The sequence below is a fragment of the Gallinula chloropus genome, assembly GCF_964237585.1.
Source record: "Gallinula chloropus genome assembly, chromosome: 3".
Lineage (NCBI taxonomy): Eukaryota > Metazoa > Chordata > Aves > Gruiformes > Rallidae > Gallinula > Gallinula chloropus.
Window position 1 is genome coordinate 89370242 of NC_140087.1, and position 24165 is coordinate 89394406.

General features: G+C 38.3%; 1 protein-coding gene across 1 annotated transcript in view; it reads right to left on the bottom strand.

Moving 5' to 3' along the window:
* SENP6 (SUMO specific peptidase 6) overlaps positions 1–24165 on the bottom strand; it is an 82095-nt gene that overhangs the window by 55108 nt on the left and 2822 nt on the right. The window contains exon 2 of the mRNA XM_084261337.1: positions 6671–6764. Coding sequence (XP_084117463.1) covers positions 6671–6764 — 94 coding nt within the window. The remainder of the gene's footprint in view (positions 1–6670; positions 6765–24165) is intronic.

Below are 24165 nucleotides of genomic sequence, written 5' to 3' on the forward strand. Positions count from 1 at the left end.
TTGGATAAGTGATCTGCAGATAAACCCTTCTCAACAATCCTTTCTTGGCTGCAACAAAATAACATAACTTTTAGCCAACTTTAACTGCACAGGTTTGCTTTTTTTTGGGGGGGGGGGAAGGGGGATGGGTGGATGATGATTAGGATCACTCAGGCAGATAAATGTAAGAATACAAGAAGCTATACCAGCAGTTTCAAGGAACAGCTATAGAAGGGAAACAATGCTGAAGACAAAGGTGGAAACATTTTGCAGCTGCAGGTACCACATGTTGACTGACTTTAGCTCTATACATAAGGTAACCACTCAGTACTCCACCCACCCCAACTTCCTAAAAGCTTCTATGCACAAGATTTTTGCTTTCTATTGCAATTTTAGATAATACATCAATCTTAGATAATATATCAAATAAAAAAGTTCTTGACTCATAGAGTAAGAACTGCAGACTCTGCAAGTTTAGGGGATGAAGATTATGTGCACAGTTGGTTCTGATGTGGCAAGAATGATGTAAATGTCAACACTTCGCCAGTGGCACTGCTATTATTTCCCTTTTGTTTACAGAGCACAACAATTCTAGGTGTGTAATGGTAAAAAGAATACCGTAGTGGGTCATGACATTTCCAGTATAAGGTGTCTCAAAGTACTGTTGTACTTTCGTACAGACTGTCCACAACATTAATTTTGTTAAACACTGTAACATTATTTTAAACTCTCAAGGATAGTTTACTCTTTGAAGGGAGGCTTACTGAGCTTTTTCAGGTAAGCTTTAAGACAATGAGATTAACCACTTCAGAAATTTTCCAGATCCTAGAGAATAAACGAAACACTGCAGCAGACATGAATAGCAACTTGTGGTACCCACAACTCTGGCATTCACCTGCTGTGTTGACTTAGCCAGATCATTTCACCTCTAGATATATTTTCCTTCTTCAGCTCCACCTTGCACAAAAATCACGACTATTTTCAAAATGCCCTTGTACTGTAGCTTTGCTTTTAGAGCTTCAAGATGCCACAATACTGCAACCATTTTAACAAAGGGTGTTTTGGTGGGTGAGAAGGTAACAGATTAGAGATGAACAAAATACTGAAAAAATCCTTAAATCAAACTGAACAAGAATAACTCTTATGTTGCAACTAAGATGACATGACTAAAAAAGTATTTGGGAATTGGATGTTTTTAAAGAACCAATATTTTTAGATTTTAAGGAATGCAAAGTATATGCATCAGTACCAGAAAGGCTGTTTTTTCAGAGAGCAGAATACATAGCAACTGAGTAATGTCTATTTGCTCACGTATCACATGCTTGCAGTTGCCTTCTTAAAAGATGAAATTTATACTGAGAGGAAAAAAAAAACCCAACACAACACATTATACCACACTCCCACATACCAGACAGCAACATCTTAACACTACTACAGTGGTCCTGCTGGGAGGAGGCTATGCCTCCACACACTTTGTCACTTTTAACCAAGTAACCAGAGAAGAGTTTTTCACATTTCACATCAATAATTTCTAAATTTTTCAATAATGTAATTACGATTTTATAACAAATGTAAGTCTTTAATAAAATTAAGAAGAAAAAAAATAGAAGTAATTTAGGTAAACAGAAGTTTTTTCCAAAGGAGAGTTTATAATTATGCACTCAAATTCAGGCATTGAACATTAAAAAAAATTCTCTTTAATTACTTACCGTTTGCCTAATGTTTTAAAACATTAAGAACTGCCCAACAGGTAGTTGAATACCTGTGGTGGTTTAGCCCCGATTGGAGGCCAGACGCCCACAAAAGTCAGTCTATCACTCCCCTTCTTAGTTGTACAGGGGAGAAAATATACACTAAGAGGCTTAGGAGTAAAAATAAAAAAAAACCCCGAGTCAGAAGTGTGACCAGATCTTAAAACAAGCGCAATCAGAACTTCAGACACTTTCCCCCCACCACTCCCTTCTTAGCAGACTTTAGTCAGAGTTTTACTCCCTTCTTCCCCTCCACTTGCAGCCCAGGGGGGCAAGAACTGGAAAAAATGGGGTTCTTGGTTATTTCTTCATGAGCTGTTTTCCATATCTTAAAATACCTCTAACCTCCACCCCGCACGCTCCCTTCTTAACAGACTTCACTATAGTCATGATTTCACTCCCTTCCCCCTGATCACAGCACAGGGGGGCAGGGACTGGGAGATGGGGGCTTCAGTCAGTCCCTTGCAAGTTGGTTTAGTTCTCGGCTGGGGGAGGGCGGGGGGGGCATTCATTCCACACCCTCCCCCTGCTGCACCATGGGGTCTCACCCACGGGAGACAGTCCTCCATGAACTTCTCCAATGTGAATCCTTTCCCACAGGGCTTTATCTCTTCATTCAGCTGCCCCGCTGTGGATCACTGCTATGGTGGGCAGCAATAAATCACAATGTCTCTCAGTCCCAGTCCTCCACAGGGTTATAAGCCTCCCCTTAGCAAACCTGATCCGATGCAAAACTCTCTCTGATCTCTGTGCCTCTGATTCTCCTCATGGCTGTAAGTGCTGGCAGGGGCTTATCCCAACGTAGGGTCACAGCATCTTCTCTATGTCTCCACCTGCTCCATCCAGCGGGGAGCCCCTCCACGGGCTGCAGGTGGGGTCTCGGCCTTTTCCATGGGTTTCTCCATGGGCTGCAGGGGCATCTTTCTCTCTGGAACCTGGGCCGCCTCCTCCCCCACCCTGTTCCGGCCTTGGTGTCCGCACAGCTCGTTACATCTTCTCACTCCCTTCTCTGGTGGCAAAATGCAGCTACTTCCGGGTTGTTTTCTCCTATATGTGATCTCAGAGGCACTTGACTATCTCTCGGGCTGCGACTTTGGCCTTGAATTGCTCGTTGTTCATAGTTTAGGCTGGCAGAAAACTGTAACTGCTGCTTACAAAAACCATCTCAGCAACACAGCCTCACAAAACTGCAACAATACTCCAGTTCAGTAAACTATGTTTACTACTATCTACAAGCAATCCCAACTTCAAACCTCTGTTGATCAATGAGGTTACACTCCAATGAGCTACAAACATCTTTCTATCAACTACCAACTGATCCAGTCACATTTCAAACATAATTGGAATTTCTTTTTGAAAACTCTTACATATTAAAAAGCAGGAGGGTGACATAGTCCCCCTCACAGACCACTGCCTATGTTCTTTATTTTAATTTACTTGATGGTAGGCAGGACATGAAAAAATAGCCCTGATATCAGAGTCACAAGAGCAGTGATATTATTATTATTCAACTCATGCACACTGCCATTCCATTAAAACAACCTTAACTAAAATTGCTAAAAATTAAGAACTAATGCTCCAAATAAAAAGGTGTCTTTTACCAATTTAAAGGCTACAGTGTCTTATTATCTTGGGTCACAAAAGCAGCATAAAGCATCTATATACGTATGGAGGTTTTTTTGATAAAGGAATAAAAAAGGGAAAAGAGTATTAAAATAAAGCTAAACAGAAATAAATTTATAAAGAAGTGTTAACTGCTTTTCCAGTCAGGAATATGAGGGAACAAGCAGTTTATCCCCCAAACAAAAGGAAAAAAACCAACACAGCAGCCTATTTGAAAGAAAGGGTTAGTTAAAACAGGATACCATAATGTAAATAAGATACACACACTTATTTGTATTCAGGTTTTTTTATAAGGTTATTATTGAATAAATCTCGGTGGCAGGCCCAAGTCTTGACTATGAAAAAAACAGTATGACAGACAACAGGAAACCAGGCCTGTCAGGTTACAAACTGTATTTCAGAACTGTTTAGCCAAACATTGAAAAGCAAGTAAGCAAATTATCCAAGACACTTCAAGAGCAATTACCTGTAAAAACAGAAAGGATCTTCATCAATCAATTTAATTAATATATTAATTTGGCCATGTTTGTGTAAGTCTGCCATCCTTTCATGTGTTCTGCTACATAAGATACACATAATTTCCATCATTTACTCTGATTTCAGTGTGTTCAGCTGACCAACTAGTCTTTTATTTCTATTGTTCTACATGAAGGTTCTTCCCTTGAGTGATCTCAAAGTACAAAGCAAGAAAAATCTCAAGTCTCTTGCTATCATCTTGACTGCTATCCTAAGTAGATCAAATCTTGTACATCATCAAAAATGTTACTTTTACCTATGAAATGGACTGAAGATTTTCTGCAGGCATTTAGTTTGTGATAAGATACTTGTCAATCACCATTTTGAATTTCTGAAAGTCAAGTTGTATACCAAGTATCAACTCTAGCAGCACTTTCAAATGTATGTATCACATTGGGTAATCATTTTCCAAGTCTTCTTCAGTTTACCCAAGTTCTTTTTTTTTTTCTGTGTGTCCATTACTGAACACCTTACCACTAAGACACAGCCCATCTAATTCCCCAAATAACTTATTCTAAAACAATCTACTTATTTAAAAAAAAAATGCTTTGGCAGGAGGTGGTTAGCCACATACTTTGTGTTCATCTCACTGAGGAAAGATAATCCAAAAAGACATCCAGCACAGATCTCGCAGGGTAATACAAGAATACAGCCAATCCTTTAAGTGCTGTAATGTTATTCTTGGGCCAGTTCAAAACAAACTTATCGTGTGTCTGCCATTAAGAGGGCAAAGAGCTGTGGTAAGGTCAGACACTAAAATGCTAGTCTCTCAACAAGCATAACATGCATCCAGATGCTTGCTGGAAAGATTTACAGCTTTCTCCAATCAGAAATGCAGTGAGTTACAAGCACCACTAGTAAGTATCAGCATACGAGAGTGGATAAAAATTGCCAGAATGCATACTTACTGCATAGTACGTTCAAAAGACTTGGGGGGGAAGGGGGGGCGGGGGGTGGGGAGAGAAACACAAAGCTTTGTGTTGGAACCATTCTATGAACTAAAGCTGCTAATCTTTGTAATGTACTGCTAAGGCTAAAGAGAATTTACAAAGAAAATGACAATTTATTGCCAAATCATTTGTTTTCGCAAGATTCCCTTCTGACTGTTTTCCTATATAAAGCAAAAAAGGTATAAGAAAAGCAAAATACACACATTATTTCAAAATGTTTAACATTAAAGCTTACAATGCTGTTAAGAGAAAAGAATCTTAGGTGTTACCAAAAGTAAATATATGTGGGTAGCTTAAAATATAGAGCTGTTTGGAGAGAGTGAGAAGTAGCCTGAAATGGTTCGAAGGATGGGTAAGCAAAATAGGCAGTATCTCCAGTTTAAATCTAATTCCAACCACTCTCTTACCTATACTTCCAGGTACGATTCTACATAATTCACAGATATAAAAACAAATGACTGATCTAAGTAGGTAATAAAATTTCAATACTGGCTATGTGAAAACTGTTTATCATACAAGATATTTGAAAGGACTGAAAAAATCTCTCAGAAATGCCATCTTAAAATCAGACACAATTATATAAAACATATGATCCATAATCAGTTTTCAGACTTTTTTTTGTAAAGTATCACTACACTATACATATCTCAGTGTTCTTAAGTCAACATCAGATGCAGACAGATGGAGAACAACAGTAAATTAGCAGAAGAAAAAAGCTGTTGCAAATCAGAGCTACTTTTCTTTCTGAAAACAACTAAAAAGCAAATACTAACTACATAGTATATACTGCCACTACACCTAAAACACAGCACTTGCACATCAGAAATGGATGTAAAATTGCTAAGAAAAAAGAAAGCTTAATTTTATAAAATGTCCTTACTTTGAGAACCTTTTAAAAACTGGGTTTAACTTCTGATACAGTTCTGTTTTGATAAAAATGTTTACGTATTTCAATTAACTCATTTTTTAACTACTAACCCATCACATTTCTTAGTGTTTTTGTAAGACTACATCACAGCCTGTTGCTGCAACATAAGCAGTTATGTGTCTACTTTGCTATCTTCCTTCTAACACACAGTATGTGCCACAGTGTTACAAGATACAGATTCATATAAGAAATATTTTTGTACTTAACCACAGGATTCAGTTTCTCCTTACTAGAGAACCATAGCATCCTTTTTGAACTCACAGGTCCTACTCTCCAAATATCTAAGAGCAACTGCTGCACTTTTAAGAATTCATTAGTCTTTTTGGAAATAAATACATTAATACAGGGAAAACATGTTGCTAATGACCAAGTATGTATTCAAACTACACGCACAGGGTTTGTCAAAATTCAAACATACTACGAAATAAATGCAAAGAACAAAAACAGTCTTATGTCTCCCAGTGAGGCAAACACAAGGGAGAAAAAAACTAGTCTTTTAAGCACAGTTTAACTTGATGCAGGCCTACAGCTACTGATGTATCTTGCTCATAACTGTCAAGTACTGAGTAACATCATCACTACAAGGAAAAGTTGAAGCTAATCGAACACCTTATCTCTCCATTTCCTTACTTCGCACCCTGACACATTTGTGTGTGTTCCTTCACTTTGCAGAGTAGCTCCAAAGACAATTGCAACAGTTTTCAAATGTACTGTGCCCTAGGTTGTAAGCCACATGTTCACAATTAAATTTACATTTAATGCATTTTATATGTCATTACTATTAAAATAACAACTTATTTGAAAACATTTTCCTTATCACTGAAGTTTAAGATTATATAGTTTCTTATTAATAAATTACAAAAAAAGTATTTATTTATAAATAGCACTTATACTTTCAATAGCCTAGATAAAAGCATCCTTACTCTTTCTCTGCATCTCCTTCACTTTCTTCTGCATGATCAAAGCTCCAATTATTTTTAAAACCTCCATCTCTCTTGGACTGTGATCTATCCAAAGCTGAAATGAGAACAAGTTAAGATAAGTCTTGATTTCAAGCTGAGTTATTAATCAACACAAACTAGAGGAGTAAACCAGATGTATATATTTTCCCCCAAGTATTTACTTTGTTGATGTCAATGTTTAACTATCATTTGACAAAATAAATTCATCAATGCAGTGGTGACTAATTTTCCTAAATAAATACAAGTCAGTTCCTGTCAACACCTCGATTACTAATGCAACAAGATAGCAAGCTACTAAAAGTGATGACATGAGGTAGTTTTACAAGGATTTACTGACACCTGTAAATTTGAGGGTTCCTTGTCCAATAAAACTATGCACTACAAGCAAAAAGGTTCTTCACATTTATTATTTAAATGTCAAATACCCAAGCACATACTTAATTTTTTCATATAAAAGCAGCAGTTTTTAACTGCCCCAAGTACAATTTCGACATAATGCTTTTTGTAAAAAAACTGGAAATCTGACACTGACCTGAATTAACATCTGATGTTATGTGAAATTTCAGTGCTAGTTTCAACTAACTAAAAACTTGAACTTTCTGAGAACAGTCACACTACATCAAATTTCAGATTTATCTATTGCAATACCCAACAGTATGGATGTTTTCCTACAATTTGATGGCACAGAGGGTATTCTTAAGTGAAGGAGATCCAGAGCATGGAGATAGCACTCATTAAAGCAAGGCACTGTTCACCCCACACCCTAATTACTGCAACTAAGAGCTGTCTCACACAAATTCTATATGACAAACTATACAGCAGCTCTGATTCTGGTACAATTTAAATGTGTTTTTTCTTAGTAGCTTTTCTTTATATAGTTGGCAGTGCCTTTAGAAAGAATGAATGCAACTCTGTGTTCAGATAAAAAAAAAGAAAAATCACAACCAACAACAGATGTCTAGGGTAAAGTATAAACAGTACACACAAAAACATTTATTGCATATTCAACATCTACTTCCAGCTACTTGCATCTACCAAGGACTTCCTTAGCCACGGATAGTATTTTTTAAACAGCCTTTACTAGCCTTTTTCTTCTCTCTGCTTATTTTTCTAACCAACTCAGTTTTATAGATTCTACAGCATCTCTCATCAGATAGTACCTCATCGTAATTATACATTATATGAGTAAGCATTTACTTTTGTTTGTCTTGATTTCATCTGGATCTTTTTGCTCCTACTTAGAGCTCCACTTCTCCGGTTTAAGTTATCCTTCCCTATTCACTCATGATTGCATAGGTTTCTGTTCTATTCTTTCTCAGTCATCTTTTTCCCAGGCAGAAAAAGGGGAAAGAAAAGAAGTCTTTTTAAGTTTTCCTCACGTAAAAGCTGTTTCATGCTTTTAAATCACTCTCAATGCTCCTCCCTGAGGCTCTTCTTGTCTGCTCTACCCTTTTTGAAACGAGAAAAGGATACCACACTATGAGGAATACTAAAGACACGTATGTGCTATTAATTCCAACAAAAGCAGCATGGTGTTTAGGACAATAACTGGATTTGTTGTTTTCATTGGTACAGAGAACTGCACTTATCTTTATGCACTAGATAGTTCAGTCTTTCACTCATGACTGATAAGAGTCCGTCTAGAGCCAATCACCACCAACAGAAGTTCTCTGTCCTACTTCTCATTCCCATGGGTTACTTGGCACTTACCTACACAGAATTTCACATATGATTTTAACCCGCATAACCCAAAACCTGAGCATTTGTAATTTTCTTTAAACAGCTGGCCATTATACTAACCCAAGTAAAGTCTGCAACATCTACAAACTCTGTCACCCCTCTATCAAACCCTTTGCCTCGCATCTGTGCACCAAATTAATATAAAACATTGTGGGATTCAATGGGTTACTCCTATTAACAAACCAAACCATTTTTGCTTCCTGTTGCCAGATGTTCATTATGAAACTTTCCATTTTATCCAGAGGCAAGTTAGCATCTCCAAAAGCCATTGGTAAAGGACTCTAGGGACGGAACAACAAAATTAATTCTGGTCTCCGTTATTATTTTGACAAATTTGTGTTCTATGGTTACAAAGCTCACTGATGTAACATTTCTCAAATACCTCCACTGCCTTTAAAAAGTTGCTATAATACTAGCTACCTTCTTCCCCTGTAGCAGAAAGATGTTGACCAACAAGCACTACAGTCATTAGCTCCTTTATCCCAGAGCTCCTCTTCCAACACTTGTATGAATGCCGTATGATCCTTCTGTCTTGTTTGTTGTTTGCTTAACGCACTGCAATTTCTTCCAGTGATGTTACATTTTGAGCCATATACAGTCACATTCCTTCTTAAGAAATATTCTGGCATGATAACATCTATGTGCTGCCAAAGTGAGTGCAAGCAGTTCTGTTTTTCAGCTATGCCCTTATTCTCCAAAGCCATCTTTTACAACTTGGTTGTCTACTGACCCTACAGATACTCTCCAAACTCCGCTGAGTTTGAAGAAAGATTTAACAATAGTTTTCATGCCTGTTATTCACCAGAGGAGTTAATTTTTTTTTTCTCTGCCTCATTATAAGTACAGGTTTAATCCACCAGCTCTTTTACTATTTGCTACTTTCCTCACTGAGATGAAAGTTCAGGTTCAAGAAGAACAATGTTTTATTTCAGACAACTCCTCTTACCTCGCTATTCAGCTATGCCAACACTTGGGGGGCTTTTTAAGTCTATATAGATACAGACATGCTGTAGGACTCCAGCATGGTGTCTTTAAAACCTCCCAAGCTATCTGCAAATACTTTACACTCTGGCTACATCTCCTAGCTCCTTTTCAAAAAGTTTAAGATTTTCTGTAGGGTTTTTATTAAATTAAGCATTTCCGTACCAGATGATTTGTCCACCACTACAGACCAGATCAGGTCTTCATGGAAGAGAAGTTTTAGTACCCAGCTCTGGATCAGTTTTCACTCTCTCTTGCATTCTTTATCCTACCAAAAGTATAAATCTAGATGTACACCATCATGTTAGCCAGACTGTTCTCTTAACTTAGTTAACTTGATCTGGATGGTAACTTGAGAACTGATTCTATACAAGGCTGTGGGTTTTTTTTAAGAGGGATAAAACATCATCTGTCATACAGGCTAAGTTTCCAACTATTCTGTAGTAAAATTTGGAACCTCTATGTTGCAATTTTTACTATGTGTGTTACCAAGGCCATTTTAATCAGCAAGACACATTGATATCCAGAAGGCGTAAAAATATTCTAATAAGCAGACCTGGCCCTAAGGTATTATGCCAACAGAAGCCTGTTCTGAAAACTCCTTTAGCCACTTACTATCATTTGACAGTCTAATTAAGAAATTCCTAAATGTGAGGAAAAAAGTTCACAGAGAATCTCCATGAGATAAGAGCAAAGTTGTGCATCTGCAAAAAAAACCCTATAAACAACCACAAAACCTTTTAAATTCTGCCTGCCTAAAAGACTTAAGTGAGAAATGACATATACAGAATTTAGTGAAGTGCTCGTGTCAAACAGAAGGTAAATCTCAGAATATTTTTTGCACATCTTGTACTTTGTGCTCTAAGGTCGATCATTCCATATGAATCTCTGTTACAGCTGACCAGAAAAATATATCTATTTGTTCAACAGTGGTAGCACCTCTGGGATGAGAGTAAGAAAGGGAAGAAAACCACTGTGCAATATCAGCTGGGAGAGGAGTAACAATGTGAGAAACAGCCATGTAGCCAAAAAGGTTAGTGAAGAAGGAGGGGAAGAAGGTGCTCCAGTATGAGAGCAGAGATTCCCCTGTAGCTCATGGCGAAGACCACGGTGAAGCAGGTTGTTCTGCAGCCCATGGTGGATGATGGGGAGCAGATTCCACCCACAGCCTGCAGAGGACCCCATGCCAGAATAGGTGGAGGCACTCAAAGGAGGCTGTGACCCTGTAGGAAGTCCATGCTGGCAAGCTCCTGGCAGGACCTGTGGCCCCACAGGGACAGAAGCCCACGCAGAAGCAGGTTTGCTGGCAGGACTTGTCACCCCATGGGGGGGACGCACACTGGAGCAGTCAGTTCCTGAAGGGCTGCAGCCTGTGGAAGGGAACTGGAGCCCATGGAGAGGATTCATGCTAGAGCTCATGGAACACTGGGGCAGAGACCACCCCAGAGCAGGGCAAGAGTGTGAGGAGTCCTCTCCTTGGGGAGGAAGGAGCAGCATGAGGCAACGTGTGATGAATTGACTGCAACCTCCATTCCCCGTCCCCCTATGTTGCTTGGGAGGAGGAGATAGAGAAAAATCAGGAATGAAGATAAACCTGGGAAAAAGGGAGGGGTGGGGCAGATGGTTTTAGATTTGGTTTTATTACTTATTATGCTTTTCTGATTGACAATAAATTAATTTCCACAAGTAGAATCTGGTTTGCCCATGCTGGTAATCGGTGATTGCTCTTTCCCTGTCCATACCTTGACCATGAGCCTTTCATCACACTTTCCCTCCACTGTCCATTTAAGGATGGGAGTGACAAAAGTGGCTTGGTGGGCACCTGGCAATCAGCCAAGGTCGAACCCACCACACATACCAGGTGCATTTACTGACCACACAAACACCAACTTTTCTAGAAGAGCAACTTTTTCAGATTTATCACTGACTTGCCAGAAGAACTTCCCACCACCCCTGGAATACAACAGTAGAGACTTCAAAGTTTATATTACAACATAAAGAAGCTTTTACAAGTCTTTCTTGGGGGTTGGACCTGATGATCTCTTGAGGTCCCTTCCAACCCCTACAATTCTGTGATGCTGTGATGCTGTGATTCTTTTGTCTGCTGAGATCATGTCTCTTTCTGTGTGTCCAAGAATGACACTAAACATGAAATCTAAAGCAAACAAAGGTTTGGTTCACGACCAAGGAATTTTTCCAGGAGAACCTTAAAGTTTATATTATTTTTTCCCCAGTTATACTGGTCTGAAAAGAAGAAATAAGCTTCATCTTATAAATGCTTAGACCATCACAACTGCAACCAACTTATCAGATGCTGGATTCACACAAAGAATGCAAATTCATTTAACTGTGCTCAGAATCATTACTTAAATATGAGTCTGGATGAAGACAAACCAAAAAGATTGCTTCTGAGCTTGCTAATCTGTTGTTCATTTAGAGTCATCACATATATTGTTAAGAGGATACAAGTACTCATAAAATCTGACACAGACATATTTTTAATTGTTTTACTTTACCCACTGTTCCATTATTCTTGCAGACAGGCTTCTTCAAGGCTTCTACGCAAAACAGCTTTTTATCTCCCATCTTTGATACCATTGGGTCTAGTATGTCAACTATGCGATCACAATGAGGTTGCATTTTCACATTCTGAAGCAGCACTATGCAAACAGTTTTACATATCCCTCATACTTCCTAAAAGCTGAGGCTTCTTGCTCCTGTCCTGCACCCGTATTAGTTCCCTCTTCTGTTCAACCACACAAGCACAGCACAGCAGAGGTAAGGGGCATCCGGGAATCAAGACTGTTTTAGGCGCTAAGGCTACAAAAGAAATTTGCATGGAACCTACATTTATAGGTACAGATGTAGAGATCCATTGCATAAATATGATTTAACTTTACTCTCCCTAAATTAGCTACACATGCAAAACGCCTGTCAAAAGCACTTCCAATAATAGGCAGTAATAATAAACTGACAGTGAGATATTACATGAAGCACGGAATTCAGTAGTGAAGTTCCTTACCACTGTTATGGACTACACAAAGCATGGACATTCTTTCACAGCTGAAGGCACTCTAATTTCTCAGGTAACTAATAAAAAAAAACCCACCCTTAGAACAATGATTAAATACATTGCCTAAATACAGAGCTTCCACTCCTGGACAAAACGTTTGCAAAGAAAAAGCATTTGTAAGAGGTCTGTAGTCCAAAGATGGAATTTTGCATATTCAGATAAACTACTGGGACTTTCACAGACATTGGGTTGCTCATTGTAAGGAACACCATGTAGAATGACTGGATTCAAGAACACAGAGCTGCCTAAATTTAAAATTTGCTGAACTGTGTTTAATATTTTCTGAGTATTAACAAGGAGTAACAGACAAAGATAAGAGGAGGGCAGAGCTTTGAAGTGCTTTAAACATTGTCTTTGTGATGTCTTTGAAGGTTTTTCTGGTAAGATAGAAGTGGTAACCACACAACAGACAACTAATGTTTCTTGGCCTTTTCTACCCATTCTCCCAACAGAGGTGTAGAGGTATCACCCAAGAATGCACCCCTTATGATAGCATCAGAAAGCAATGCAGAACTACTTTAAGAGGGCTTCTTCACCTACACAGTAACAAAGGAATACTAAGGAAAACATGGGCTCAGTGTTCAAGGAGACAGGAACTTAGTGACAAAGGACATGGAAAAAACTGAAGACTTTTTTGCCCCTCCGAATTTCACTGGTAAATTCTGCACTGTGACCTCACATTTCCCCAATTCTACCAGCAGAAGCTTTAGGAATGCAACATCACCCATTGTCAAGGAAGATTTGACTAGAAGAATACATAAGCCAGTTGTACATGTTTAAGTCCACCACATAAGGCAGGATGCATCTGATGATGTTGAGGAAGCTTGTCAATGTCACCATCAGACCATTCTAGATTATCTTTGAATGGCCATAGCATGAGAGAGGTTCCCGATTATTGGAAAAACGTCACACCTATCTTCAGCATAGGCAACAAGGATGACGTGGTGAACTGCAGGCTAGTCTGCTTCAGCTTAACCCCCGATATGGTTATGGATCAAATCTTTCAGGAATCCATTACCAGGAACGTGACAAGAATGTGAATATCCAGCATAGATTTATCAAAGGCAAACTGTGCCCAACTAACCCAAACGCATTCTACGAGGTCCTTGCTGGCAGAATCGAGACATGGACTGAGTAAATATGGACACAAGCCACCAATGTGCATCTGCAGCCCAGAAAGCCAACAGCATCCTGGGCTGCATCAAAAGAAGCATGGCCAGCAGACTGAGAGAGGTGATTCTGCCCCTCTACTCTGCTCTGGAAAGACCTCACTTGGAATACTGCATCCAGTTTTAGAGCAATCAACACAACAAAGACGTGGACCTGTCGGAGTGCATCCAGAGAAGGGCCACAAAAATGATCAAAGGGCTGGAGCACCTCTCCTACCAAGACAGGCTGAGGGAGTTGGGCTTGTTCATCTTGGAGAAGAGAAGGCTATAGGGGGACGTTATTGCAACACCTGAAATGTGTCTCTAAGAAAGCTGGGGAAGAACTGTTCACGAGAGCGTGTAGCAATAGGACAATGGGTGATGGTTTTAAACTCGAAAGGGGAGATTTAGGTTGGATATAAAGAAAATGTTCTCCAATATGATTGTGGTAGTTCACTGGAACAGGTTGCCCAGAGAGGTAGTGGAGGCCCCACCCCTAGAGATATTCAAGGTCAGGCTTGATGGGGCTCTGAGTGACCTGATCTAGTGAAGATGTCCCTGCTTACCGCTGGGGGTTTGGAGTAGATGACCTTTAAAGATCCTTTCCAATCTGACACATTCTATGATTCCATGATTCTATGAAATAAATGAGAAGGTGAGGGGAAAAACCAGCTGGACCATTTGGATCAAAAGGTGATGACTAACAGTACAAATACGGCTGCTGGCATCCCTCTGTGATTAGTACTGAAGCCAATACTGTCTGATGTCTTTGTTAATAACACTGGTATCAAGTGCACTCAGAAAGTTTGCAGACGATACCAAATTGATGGAAGTAGCTGATACATCGGAAGCCAGGGCTGCTATTCAGAGGGACCTGACAGGCTGGAGAAATGAGCTGAAAAGAACCTTATCAAGTTTAACGAAAGCAACTGCCAAGTCCCGCATCTGGGACCAAATAAGCCAAGCAGCAGGGCAGGTGGAGAACTGGATAGAAAGCAGCTCTTCAAGGTGATCTAGGGGATGTAACAGACAGCAAATTAAACACAGGTCAGCAGTGCACCCCTATGGCAAGGCAGGCCAACCACACGACATATTAGCAAAACTTTAGACAGCAGTAAAGAGAAGTGACTTCCCCTCCAAATAGCACTTCCGCATGAAACTGTAACCTGAGTACTTCATTCCGGTTTCAGTTCTCCAGTGTTACAAAGACACTGACACACTACAGCAAGTTCAGTGAACACATGTCAAGATAGCCGAGGGGAGCGAGCACATGTCATATAAGAGGAGGCTAAAAAAGATGGGTTTATATATTAAAAGTGGGGAGGGGAGAACTTTTTGCTGTCTTCAACCACCTAGGGCAGAGAGAAGATAAAGTCAAACTCTCCAGAGATGCACTGAATACAAGCTGGAATGAAGAAAATTCCAACTCCATGGAAGAATTGATTTTTTTACCATGAGAGTGCTCAAGAGTGGACCAAGTTGACCTGAGATGTTACGGAGATTCAACAAAGCCCTGAGCACCCTGCTCTAGCCGGGCTTGTCTTGGACAGGAGGTTCCAACCCATGTGACTTCAACCGGCAGTCAAATAAAACCAGAGAGTACTCATAGGTACAAAACATTACCTAAGGCAACGGCACCACCATCACAAACATATCCAAAATGAAGTACCTCAGTCACTTTCCTTCTTTTCTCTTAGTAAGTCTGCCACTCAACTTTTCACACAAGTAAAATCATTTAAATAACATCAAAAGCAAAATGCAATGATAAAGGAAAAAAAAAAGAATAAATAAACAAAAAGGGCAATTTTTTCATCACTAGCGTAATGAATATATATAATTCCCTACTTTCATATGATTAGACTTCCTATGTTAGACTGGAGAAATACTAAAAATTCAGAAAAGTAGTAGAAAATGTCAGTGTTTTTATGGGAAAGACAACTACAGGAGAGATATTTTCCCATTTTGTAGGAAACACTGGACGATAAAAGGTTACGACAGGCTAGGGGCAAATTCTAAACTGCCAAATTGCTCTCAAAATGCGAAAAAGTACATAAAGATAACAAGCCATTTCAAGAAACATGACTAAGAATTTCAGAATAGGATTTCTGTGGCAAATCAGTATGTGATGTTAATCATATATGATCTCAAATTCTGAACACTCAATATTTTTTTTAAGGTAAGCAAAACACAGCAGGAAATACAATGTATCATGCATCTGATTTGCACACTTCTGATTTCAGACTTACTTAGGCACTGTGGGATCCATCTTAATAAAAAAAGCTAAGCTTGTGCAACCAAGAATATAACAGCATTAAACAAACAGTAATATAGTTTTAAAGTGCTGAAAGGCAGTTACATACTGAATAAGATTAATAACCTATACTAACTACCTGGACATTAGACAACCAACACATTGAGAAGATTTTCAGGATTGCTGCAATAACTGGAATGTCAGGTTAAATTAAAGCACTGTATCAACATACCAAAAGGAAGAAGAAGAAAAAAAAAATAAATCAAGGATTTATATTATTTAGCACTTCTGTACTTATCCTGCAAACTTTCCAAGACACTGTCAGGTAGATATTATCTCCTTTATAAAAACATACAGAAATTAAAGTCTAGAAAGGTTCCATGACTTCTACAAGAAAATATGCAAACATAGGACAGGAGAATAAACATTAAAAGATAATTAAAGCAGAAAAAAAAAAATCAAGGCACCTTTTTGATACTGTAAACTGTTCAAAGTTCACCTGAAATGGACAGTAAAAAAAACAAAGCACACAAAAAGAAATCTCAATCTCAAAAAGCACACAGTAAGAAAACCTCAATAATTTGATCAAATGAAAACGGTACATCTCAGAAAAATCTGAGTAAAGAAAGGACAAAAGGAGGATGAAAGAGTTAGTTAAACTCAGCTGTGAGAAAAATTTGCATTTGCCTTTCTTTAAAAGGCCAAAGACCTGTTTTTCCTCCCTATTCTTAGTGACACTGGAACGCTTTCATACACATAAGAGAGGGCAGTCAGTTGGATTAGATTGCACAAACCAGGTCCACCAACGCTTCCCTCCCCCCTGCCTAGGATTAGTTTTCTGCCTATTTAGTTCCTTCAGCCACCTTGCCATGAAGCCAGCCAAGAGCTGGTGTGGACTCAAGCAAAGCTGTGAGAGCTGCTATCTCTGGGAGGGAGGGGCAGCAGGACCATCACCCTGAGCAGCACAGAGCAGTTAGGTTAAGCCCGCCTGTGCTGTAAATTGCTGGTACAATTAATTGCATGGCCCCAAACACGGGGACTGTGAAGAGTTAGAAAGTGATCCTGCAAATACACATACAGTTAAAAACCAAGTAAATTGTGTCTGCTTATTAAAATCAGAGAAATGCAACACAAACATAAGCAACAGCCTCCTGCTCACACTAGATACACTACATACTTTTAACTCCTTATGCAATTAGAGATCAATGCAGTGAGGCATGATGTAATAATGCAACTAAATTGCTGCATTAAAAACACTGAATTTTCTATAATGGAAGTATCAGACTTCACTAGACCTGAAATCAATGAGTTTAACAAAAACTGAAAACTGCTACCTAAAGCACAGTATGCTAAAATTCACTAAGCAGGCTTTATTTAAAAAAAAAAACCCTAGAAGATAACTAGCATTCCTGAAAAACATATTTTTCTCAGTGATTACCTGAAAAGGCAGTGAAGTTGAGGAAGTGCTATCCATCAATTATTTTTAATATAACAAAATAATTCCACTTTAATTGCACTGCTATGTACCTACTTTAAAAAAACAAACAAACCAACCCCAAAAAAACCCCACTCAACAGACAGCTGAAGCAACTCATCTAACTTCTTAAGAGACCTGCAACTGGAGATGAGCTTCAGTAACCTTCATCTAAACATGAAACTCACACTTACCTTCATTTATCAGCTCTTTCTATCACAGGCAGGGCACAGAGTAGAACAACCTTCCAAGTACGGAGCAGTGCCTTTTCCACCTAACAAAGGCTTTGCTAGATGACAAATAACTTCTTTACTACATTAATGACAGATTATTTGTGTGTGATTCATCAGATAGTCAGCTATAACTTATTTCCATTACGGCAGAAGTAGCAGTCTCAGTTAAAGGTTTACTGCCACACTGCACCAGGTATTGGCAATGATCATAACCTGGAGCAGTGTATTCCAAAGTTCGCTTTTTGGCAGTTCATTCCCAATTATGAAGGATCCTTTATTTGCCTTTAATAAACTGGTAAGATTTAGTAAAAGTCATCGCAATGGATTCTACTATGTAGTACTCGAAGTGAGCCTCAGAAATTACAAAGACAATTGTTAGGTTTAGTATTTACATCTACTGCATAGTTCAAATTCTCATCTAATGGGCTCCTAAATAATCTTTCTGTTAGACTGTCATATTAAATTCTGTCATCAGCAGGATATTCATATTTTGCTAAATGAGCCATAAAAATTGAACATGCCAAACACACACAACATTCTATCCTACAGCATTAATAAAAAAACATTGGCAGAATAAATTTTAGTACAAGTGAAACAACTGTACAGCACTGGAAAGAACACTCATGAAATAACAAATACTTCTGCATCTATTTCTTACATAATTGTCTTAAGATTATGTCATACAGTATTATGTTTTACCACACCAGGAAAATATTATTGCTATTTATCATTTCTAAAACATTGTTGTGGTAAGTCTTATTAAAAAAAAAGAAACAACCACACACACACATAAAAACAGGGAGACCACTCCAGCAAGTCTGAAAACGAAGAAAACCCTAGGAAGGCTTTGCAAAGAGTTTCTGGATCATCACTGTTTTTTATTTATAATCATCCAATATTCGATCAGAGAAAAATATCCCAAATTCAATGTCTTTCACTCCCAATTATTATTTCATAGGAATTACTAGGATGTGTGTTTAGAAATGTTTCCTTGCCTCCTGCAACACCTGTAGCACTTACAGCACTTGCCCGTTAACAAAAACTTTCCAAAGGCCTACTGACCAACCTGGGAAGAATAACCACAGACTGTTAATTTACTCCCTCCAATCTCCAGTCTTCCCATAAACTTGTCCTTCACAGAAGTTAACCTGTTATTTAAAATAACGGAATTTCCCTGGGCAGAATAAAGCTGCTGTTAAACTTTAGAATAAATACATTCATGTAAGGTACGTAATACACCTTAACCTGACTTAACAGCTCACCAGAGACAGATGAAAGGGGGGGATGTCCTATTCCTATCTACAAGCAAAGTCTGTCTGCTCTCCCCAATCCAAGCCTCTCCCACTCAGTGAGCAAACTCAACAGAGGTTTGGCAAAGCAAGCTCAATCTCTTTGGTAATAAACTGGTAAATCTCAGGGGTGGTGGACAGTACAGGCACACCAAGAGGCTGGAATTCGGAGGGGAGCGAAGGGGTAAGAGAAGCAGACCTCTCCCTTCCCCACACCTGCAGCCGTGACGCTAAGAGGACACAGCTGCAACACCTAACTCCCTCTAATCAGTTAATAATGTTGTTAGTCCCTATACCCAAACCAGCTAGTAATTTTAAGCCTTGCAAAAAGAACCCATAAACAGTTGGCATGCATGCAGCTTTGCAGCCAAAATGGAGTCTGATAAGATAAAAGCAGCAACGTCACAGTTCACTGCTTTAGAGAATCCGTACACCCAATTTATCATTCCCCTGTACAAGGCAGTAGCATTACACCTTAATCATTTCACTATTCTTTGGACAGCGTATTTTGAAAGCATTCTTTTCAAATTTTATATTCATACTGCAAATTGCTAGTGCACATTAAGTACTCATGCATTTCCTACAATCCTTTCACTTATATATTAGAACATAATTCCTTCCACAGATTATTTAGAAAAAAAGTTAGTCAAACAATAGCATTGCCAAAATGCTACTTCTTTTAACTCATGGCAGATGTTATTCCATAAATAAAAACAAAACAAGTTCTCAAGTTATTTGCTCTTAGTCATTCCTGCTAGCTACAGTACCCAAACAACCATTAGCCATTCTGTATTCTGATTTATACTAGACTGTAATTCAGAGACTGAATTCCATTTGGCACAATCCCCAGCTCTGTGCAGGGAAACTACACCATACAAGACCATTAAGTTTTCAGTACTTTTTCAACATTCTATTAAAAGTACTCAAAAGACATCTCACAAATGCATCTGTGTACTAATGAACTACTAAGCTCTACTTACAACATGTTAGTAGTCCTCAAAAAAAAAAAAAAAAGCTTCCAACCTAAATGTTTCACTGAATTAGGCAGTGATTTAATGATTAAAAATACCCCATTTGATTTTAACCCATTATTTAAGAACTGGCTATCTTTCCAACATCTTCTGAAGGACATAAAATTCCAATGCCTCAACAGTAGAATGAAGAACATTATTTTATCTCATTTGTGAAGGATCAGGGAAATAAAGGCTGCCAGATAATTCTTTTTGCATCATGATATCAACACAGGCCGCTGTGTATTCACATATGATCACAACATTCATAAGCAACTGACCTGGCCAACACAAGACACCAACTTTGGCTTCACCACAGCTTAAGATCAGCTTCCCCTGAAAACGTTATATATGCTAAGTTGCTGAACACAGTAAAAAAGGATTAAGAACATATGCTTTCAAAAATTAAATGTGCAAGATAAAATTATCACCAGGTTTAATTCTATACAAGGAATATGAATAGTAATATTTTAATGTTCTTAGACTTAAGCAAGAAGTAATCAAATACAGAGCATCAGACAGATTTCAACCTATGTAAGAATATACCTATGATAAAAAACCCTCCAAATTGAAACCAAACAGGCGCTAAAACATGGGACAAAAGAAAGGAACTTTCCAAACCTCCTTCTGTCCTCCATCTCCCAGTGGAAGTGCCTTTTGGAACAACCCAGTTAAGAAAAGAATCGCATTTGCGTTTTCACAAAAAAAGAATGTGTTCCCTTTCCACAGTCTCCATCACCACAACCGCTCATTTTCTGATCCCTCAGACCCCTTCATTCAGTATCTTCATCTATCCTGTTCACTCTGCCACACCTGCCTGCAATACACACGCACACTGACGGAGGCATGCACTGTCCTGTGCACAGAGTCCTCTAGCTGCCCTGGCCCAACTACTAAGCTAATGCAATGTTAATGTACTAACACCAGTCAGCAGAAAACTGTAATTTGACTTCTCTAGTGCAAGTTTCACAGAATTTGTAGCTATTTACCTGTGAGATCTCTTACTACTTTATGATAAAAAGGGTTTAATAGCTATTAGTGGGAAGGGAGGAGACAAAATGATGAGAGATGACTCAAAACCCCTCTTACATTCTTACAAAGCAAAATTTTGAAGTGGCAAGTTTGGTGGTTAGTCTCACATTATAGGACCTGCTACAATACAAAAGTCCTTAACACCCCTTAATTATCTCAATTAATAGACACAACTAAAACTCTATAGAAAAGATTACATCTGATACCGCACTGAAATCCATACATAGTCAAGAGTAATAAAAAACAAAGTTGTTGTTGAACCCATTGCAATAAATAAATAAATAAATAAATGTTTTAAATAAATAAATGTTTTATCTCTGCACGTAAAACAAGAAGCAAAAGACTAAAATACACAAACAGACCAATTGTGGAAGTATTTGTGCAAGCAAGATGTCTGCAAAATGTTGGTTTATGCTTGCTATCAAGATACATAATGATGTTAATACTTTTATATTTAGGTAAATAAGTATGTAAGGATCTCTTTTAGGAACATTCTATATTTATTCTTTTTTGCCACTAAAATCCAATAGCATTTCTGTACCTTTTCTGAGTAAAGAGTAGTACTTTACTACCAAAACTAAATGCCAGAAAATAATGGATGAGGCATCCCATACAAGATAATTACTCTCACACAGAAAGTTTGTATGCCCCACATTGTCTAAAACTATTATAGCAGTAGCTACTTAGGAAAAGCTATCAAATAATAAATGCCTCCACAATGAAAACCAGAAAATTGTGCATAGATGCTTTCCAATTCATAAAGTTGAGGACAAGTGGGCTCCTTGAATCCTACATCTCAAAGAGAAGGTGATGATACAGATGAGAACTTGGGCACATGCTATTATTTTAGAATGCACTAGCAAGTATATTGTGACATACGTTATAAAGTATTAATAGATAAACTAAGTTTATTAAGTATCTTTCTACATGCTTTAAGCAGTGTGTCTTCCTTAATATTTCATGTTACCTATCATCCAAGTTAAATCAGCACATAAAAATAAAAAGACAGTAAGAAGATAGATTAACTTTTAGTTTGCTGAGAAACAGTTCTCAACAAGTAGGTTTTGATCCTAGAAAATAATCTGTGATTGAAGTCAATTACTAGGTTTCCTACCCTGAAAACAACTGAAGGGACAGCTGAACAAAGTCAGAGGACTGTGAGATGTAAGCAAGCCATGGAAGAGTCATGAATTTCCTGCTTTTGGACTGAAAGCTACTTTCAAGAAAAACAGAAGACAGGAATAGAACGTGTCTGCACACTGAAGACAGGCTGATAGAGTAAAGGTAGTTCAGCCTGGAGAAGAGAAGGCTCCAGGGAGTGTTCCAGTACATAAAAGGGGACTAGAGGAAAGATGTAGAGGGACTGTTTAGAAGGGCATGGAGTGATAGGACAAGGGGTAATGGCTTTACGCTGAAAGAATTAGATTGGATATAAGGATATTAATAATTTAGATCAGATATAAGGAAGAAATTCTTTACTGTGAAGGTGGTGAGGCACTGGAACATGTTGCCCAAGGATGCCGTGGCTGCCCCCTCCCTGTCAGTGTTCAAGGCCAGGTTGGATGGGGCTATGGGCAACCTGTTCTAGTGGAGGGTGTCCCTGCCCAAAGCAGGAGGGTTGGAACTAGATGAGCTTTAAGGTCCCTTTCAACGCAAACAATTCCATCTTTCTATGACTGACAGGACTGATGGAAACAAGAGAAGCATTCAGTAGCATAAAGCAAGACCTTTGGTTACGATAAAGACACAGAAAGTGAATGATACCTGAAACATCCCTTTCTCCCATTTTCAAGCTAATAGTTATCTCCACTACATCATAAGCAAAGTGTTAGAGACTCCTTCAGAGACACTTAGAAAGACAAGAGAAAAATAAAGAGTCATAGGTAGAAAATTTTCAAGTATTCTATCTGAATATAAAGTCCGATCCTGCCCTACTAATCTGTACCACTCCACAGATTTCTCAATATAATTAAAAGGAAAAATAAAGAAAGCAGGAAAGGCTGACCACCACTTCAAATGGCAATTCTGCATCCATGTACTAACACACAAAGGCTGCGTGTTTCCGTACCACTCCAGAATCTCAGGTACCTTAAAGAATACACACAAGTTCATAACCCCTGCTTTGGCAAAGACCTTTACACCTGAGTTGAATGAAAAATAAAACATTCTAGAGTCCTCTGGCAGACAAACTGAGGTCTCTGCTGCTAATGGGAAGTCCACACAGTTTTCCCTATCATTATTAGGAAACCTGTAGCCAAGAAAATGGAATGAAAATTGAGCGAATTCCTGTCATGATTGCACTGAAATCTCTCAGCAGCTCTGAAGGTAGGTACTGGAAACACTACTTAGAAAGGAGATCCTCAAAAAGAAACTTTACTGTAACCACCAGGAGATTGCAAAAAAAAAAAAAAAAAAAAAAAAAAAGAAAACAGGAGGAAAGGTTAAAATCTTTCTACTTTTTTTTTTTCCTGGAAAAAACCTTGCATTTTAGGAACACTTTAAAGTTTGCCTGTTACCTACTGCACAAACATAGGGAAACTTTACAGTTAAGGCTAGAAAATAGAAATTACAATTGCCTTGCAACTCAGTAATACCCAAGGAGGCAGAATATAACAGAAGTCTCCAAAATTTCTCTCCAGGGGTCATAATCACCAGTTCTCTCCATTCCTACATGCTGAACATCCCCCTATTCTAAACTGAAATATATCTGCCTCTGTATTTATGTTCATGCTTTATATTTTAGATGTGACTATCAATTTTTTAAAAAATATTAAATTCCTGCATATGAAAACATCTGCTCACTAAATTTCTAGTCCTCCAAATCAGGAAACAATTCCCATGCAACAGGTCTACTTTGTTAGTGTGAATTTCCACATACACTGCCCTTTGAAACCTTACTGTGGGAAAATAAATTCAGAAATGTTTTACTAATTCCACTTGCAAACTAGTTTAAATAAAAAAAACAAGGTACTTTCCACACTTCTAAATTCTGAAAATCCTGAAATTTTAAGAAAAGTAAACATGCAGGTAACATATATCAATGGATATATTACCTACGTGCACTGCTCTAGATTGACAACAAATGCAGCTTTAAGAAGAGTCAAACATTATAGTTCTAGGGATCTTTTTCACATTTTCCATTAAACAGTCTATACAACACAGCATAAAAAATGATGACACATTAGATACGCAAAGCTGGACAAAAACCATGTACCAGTCTGAATC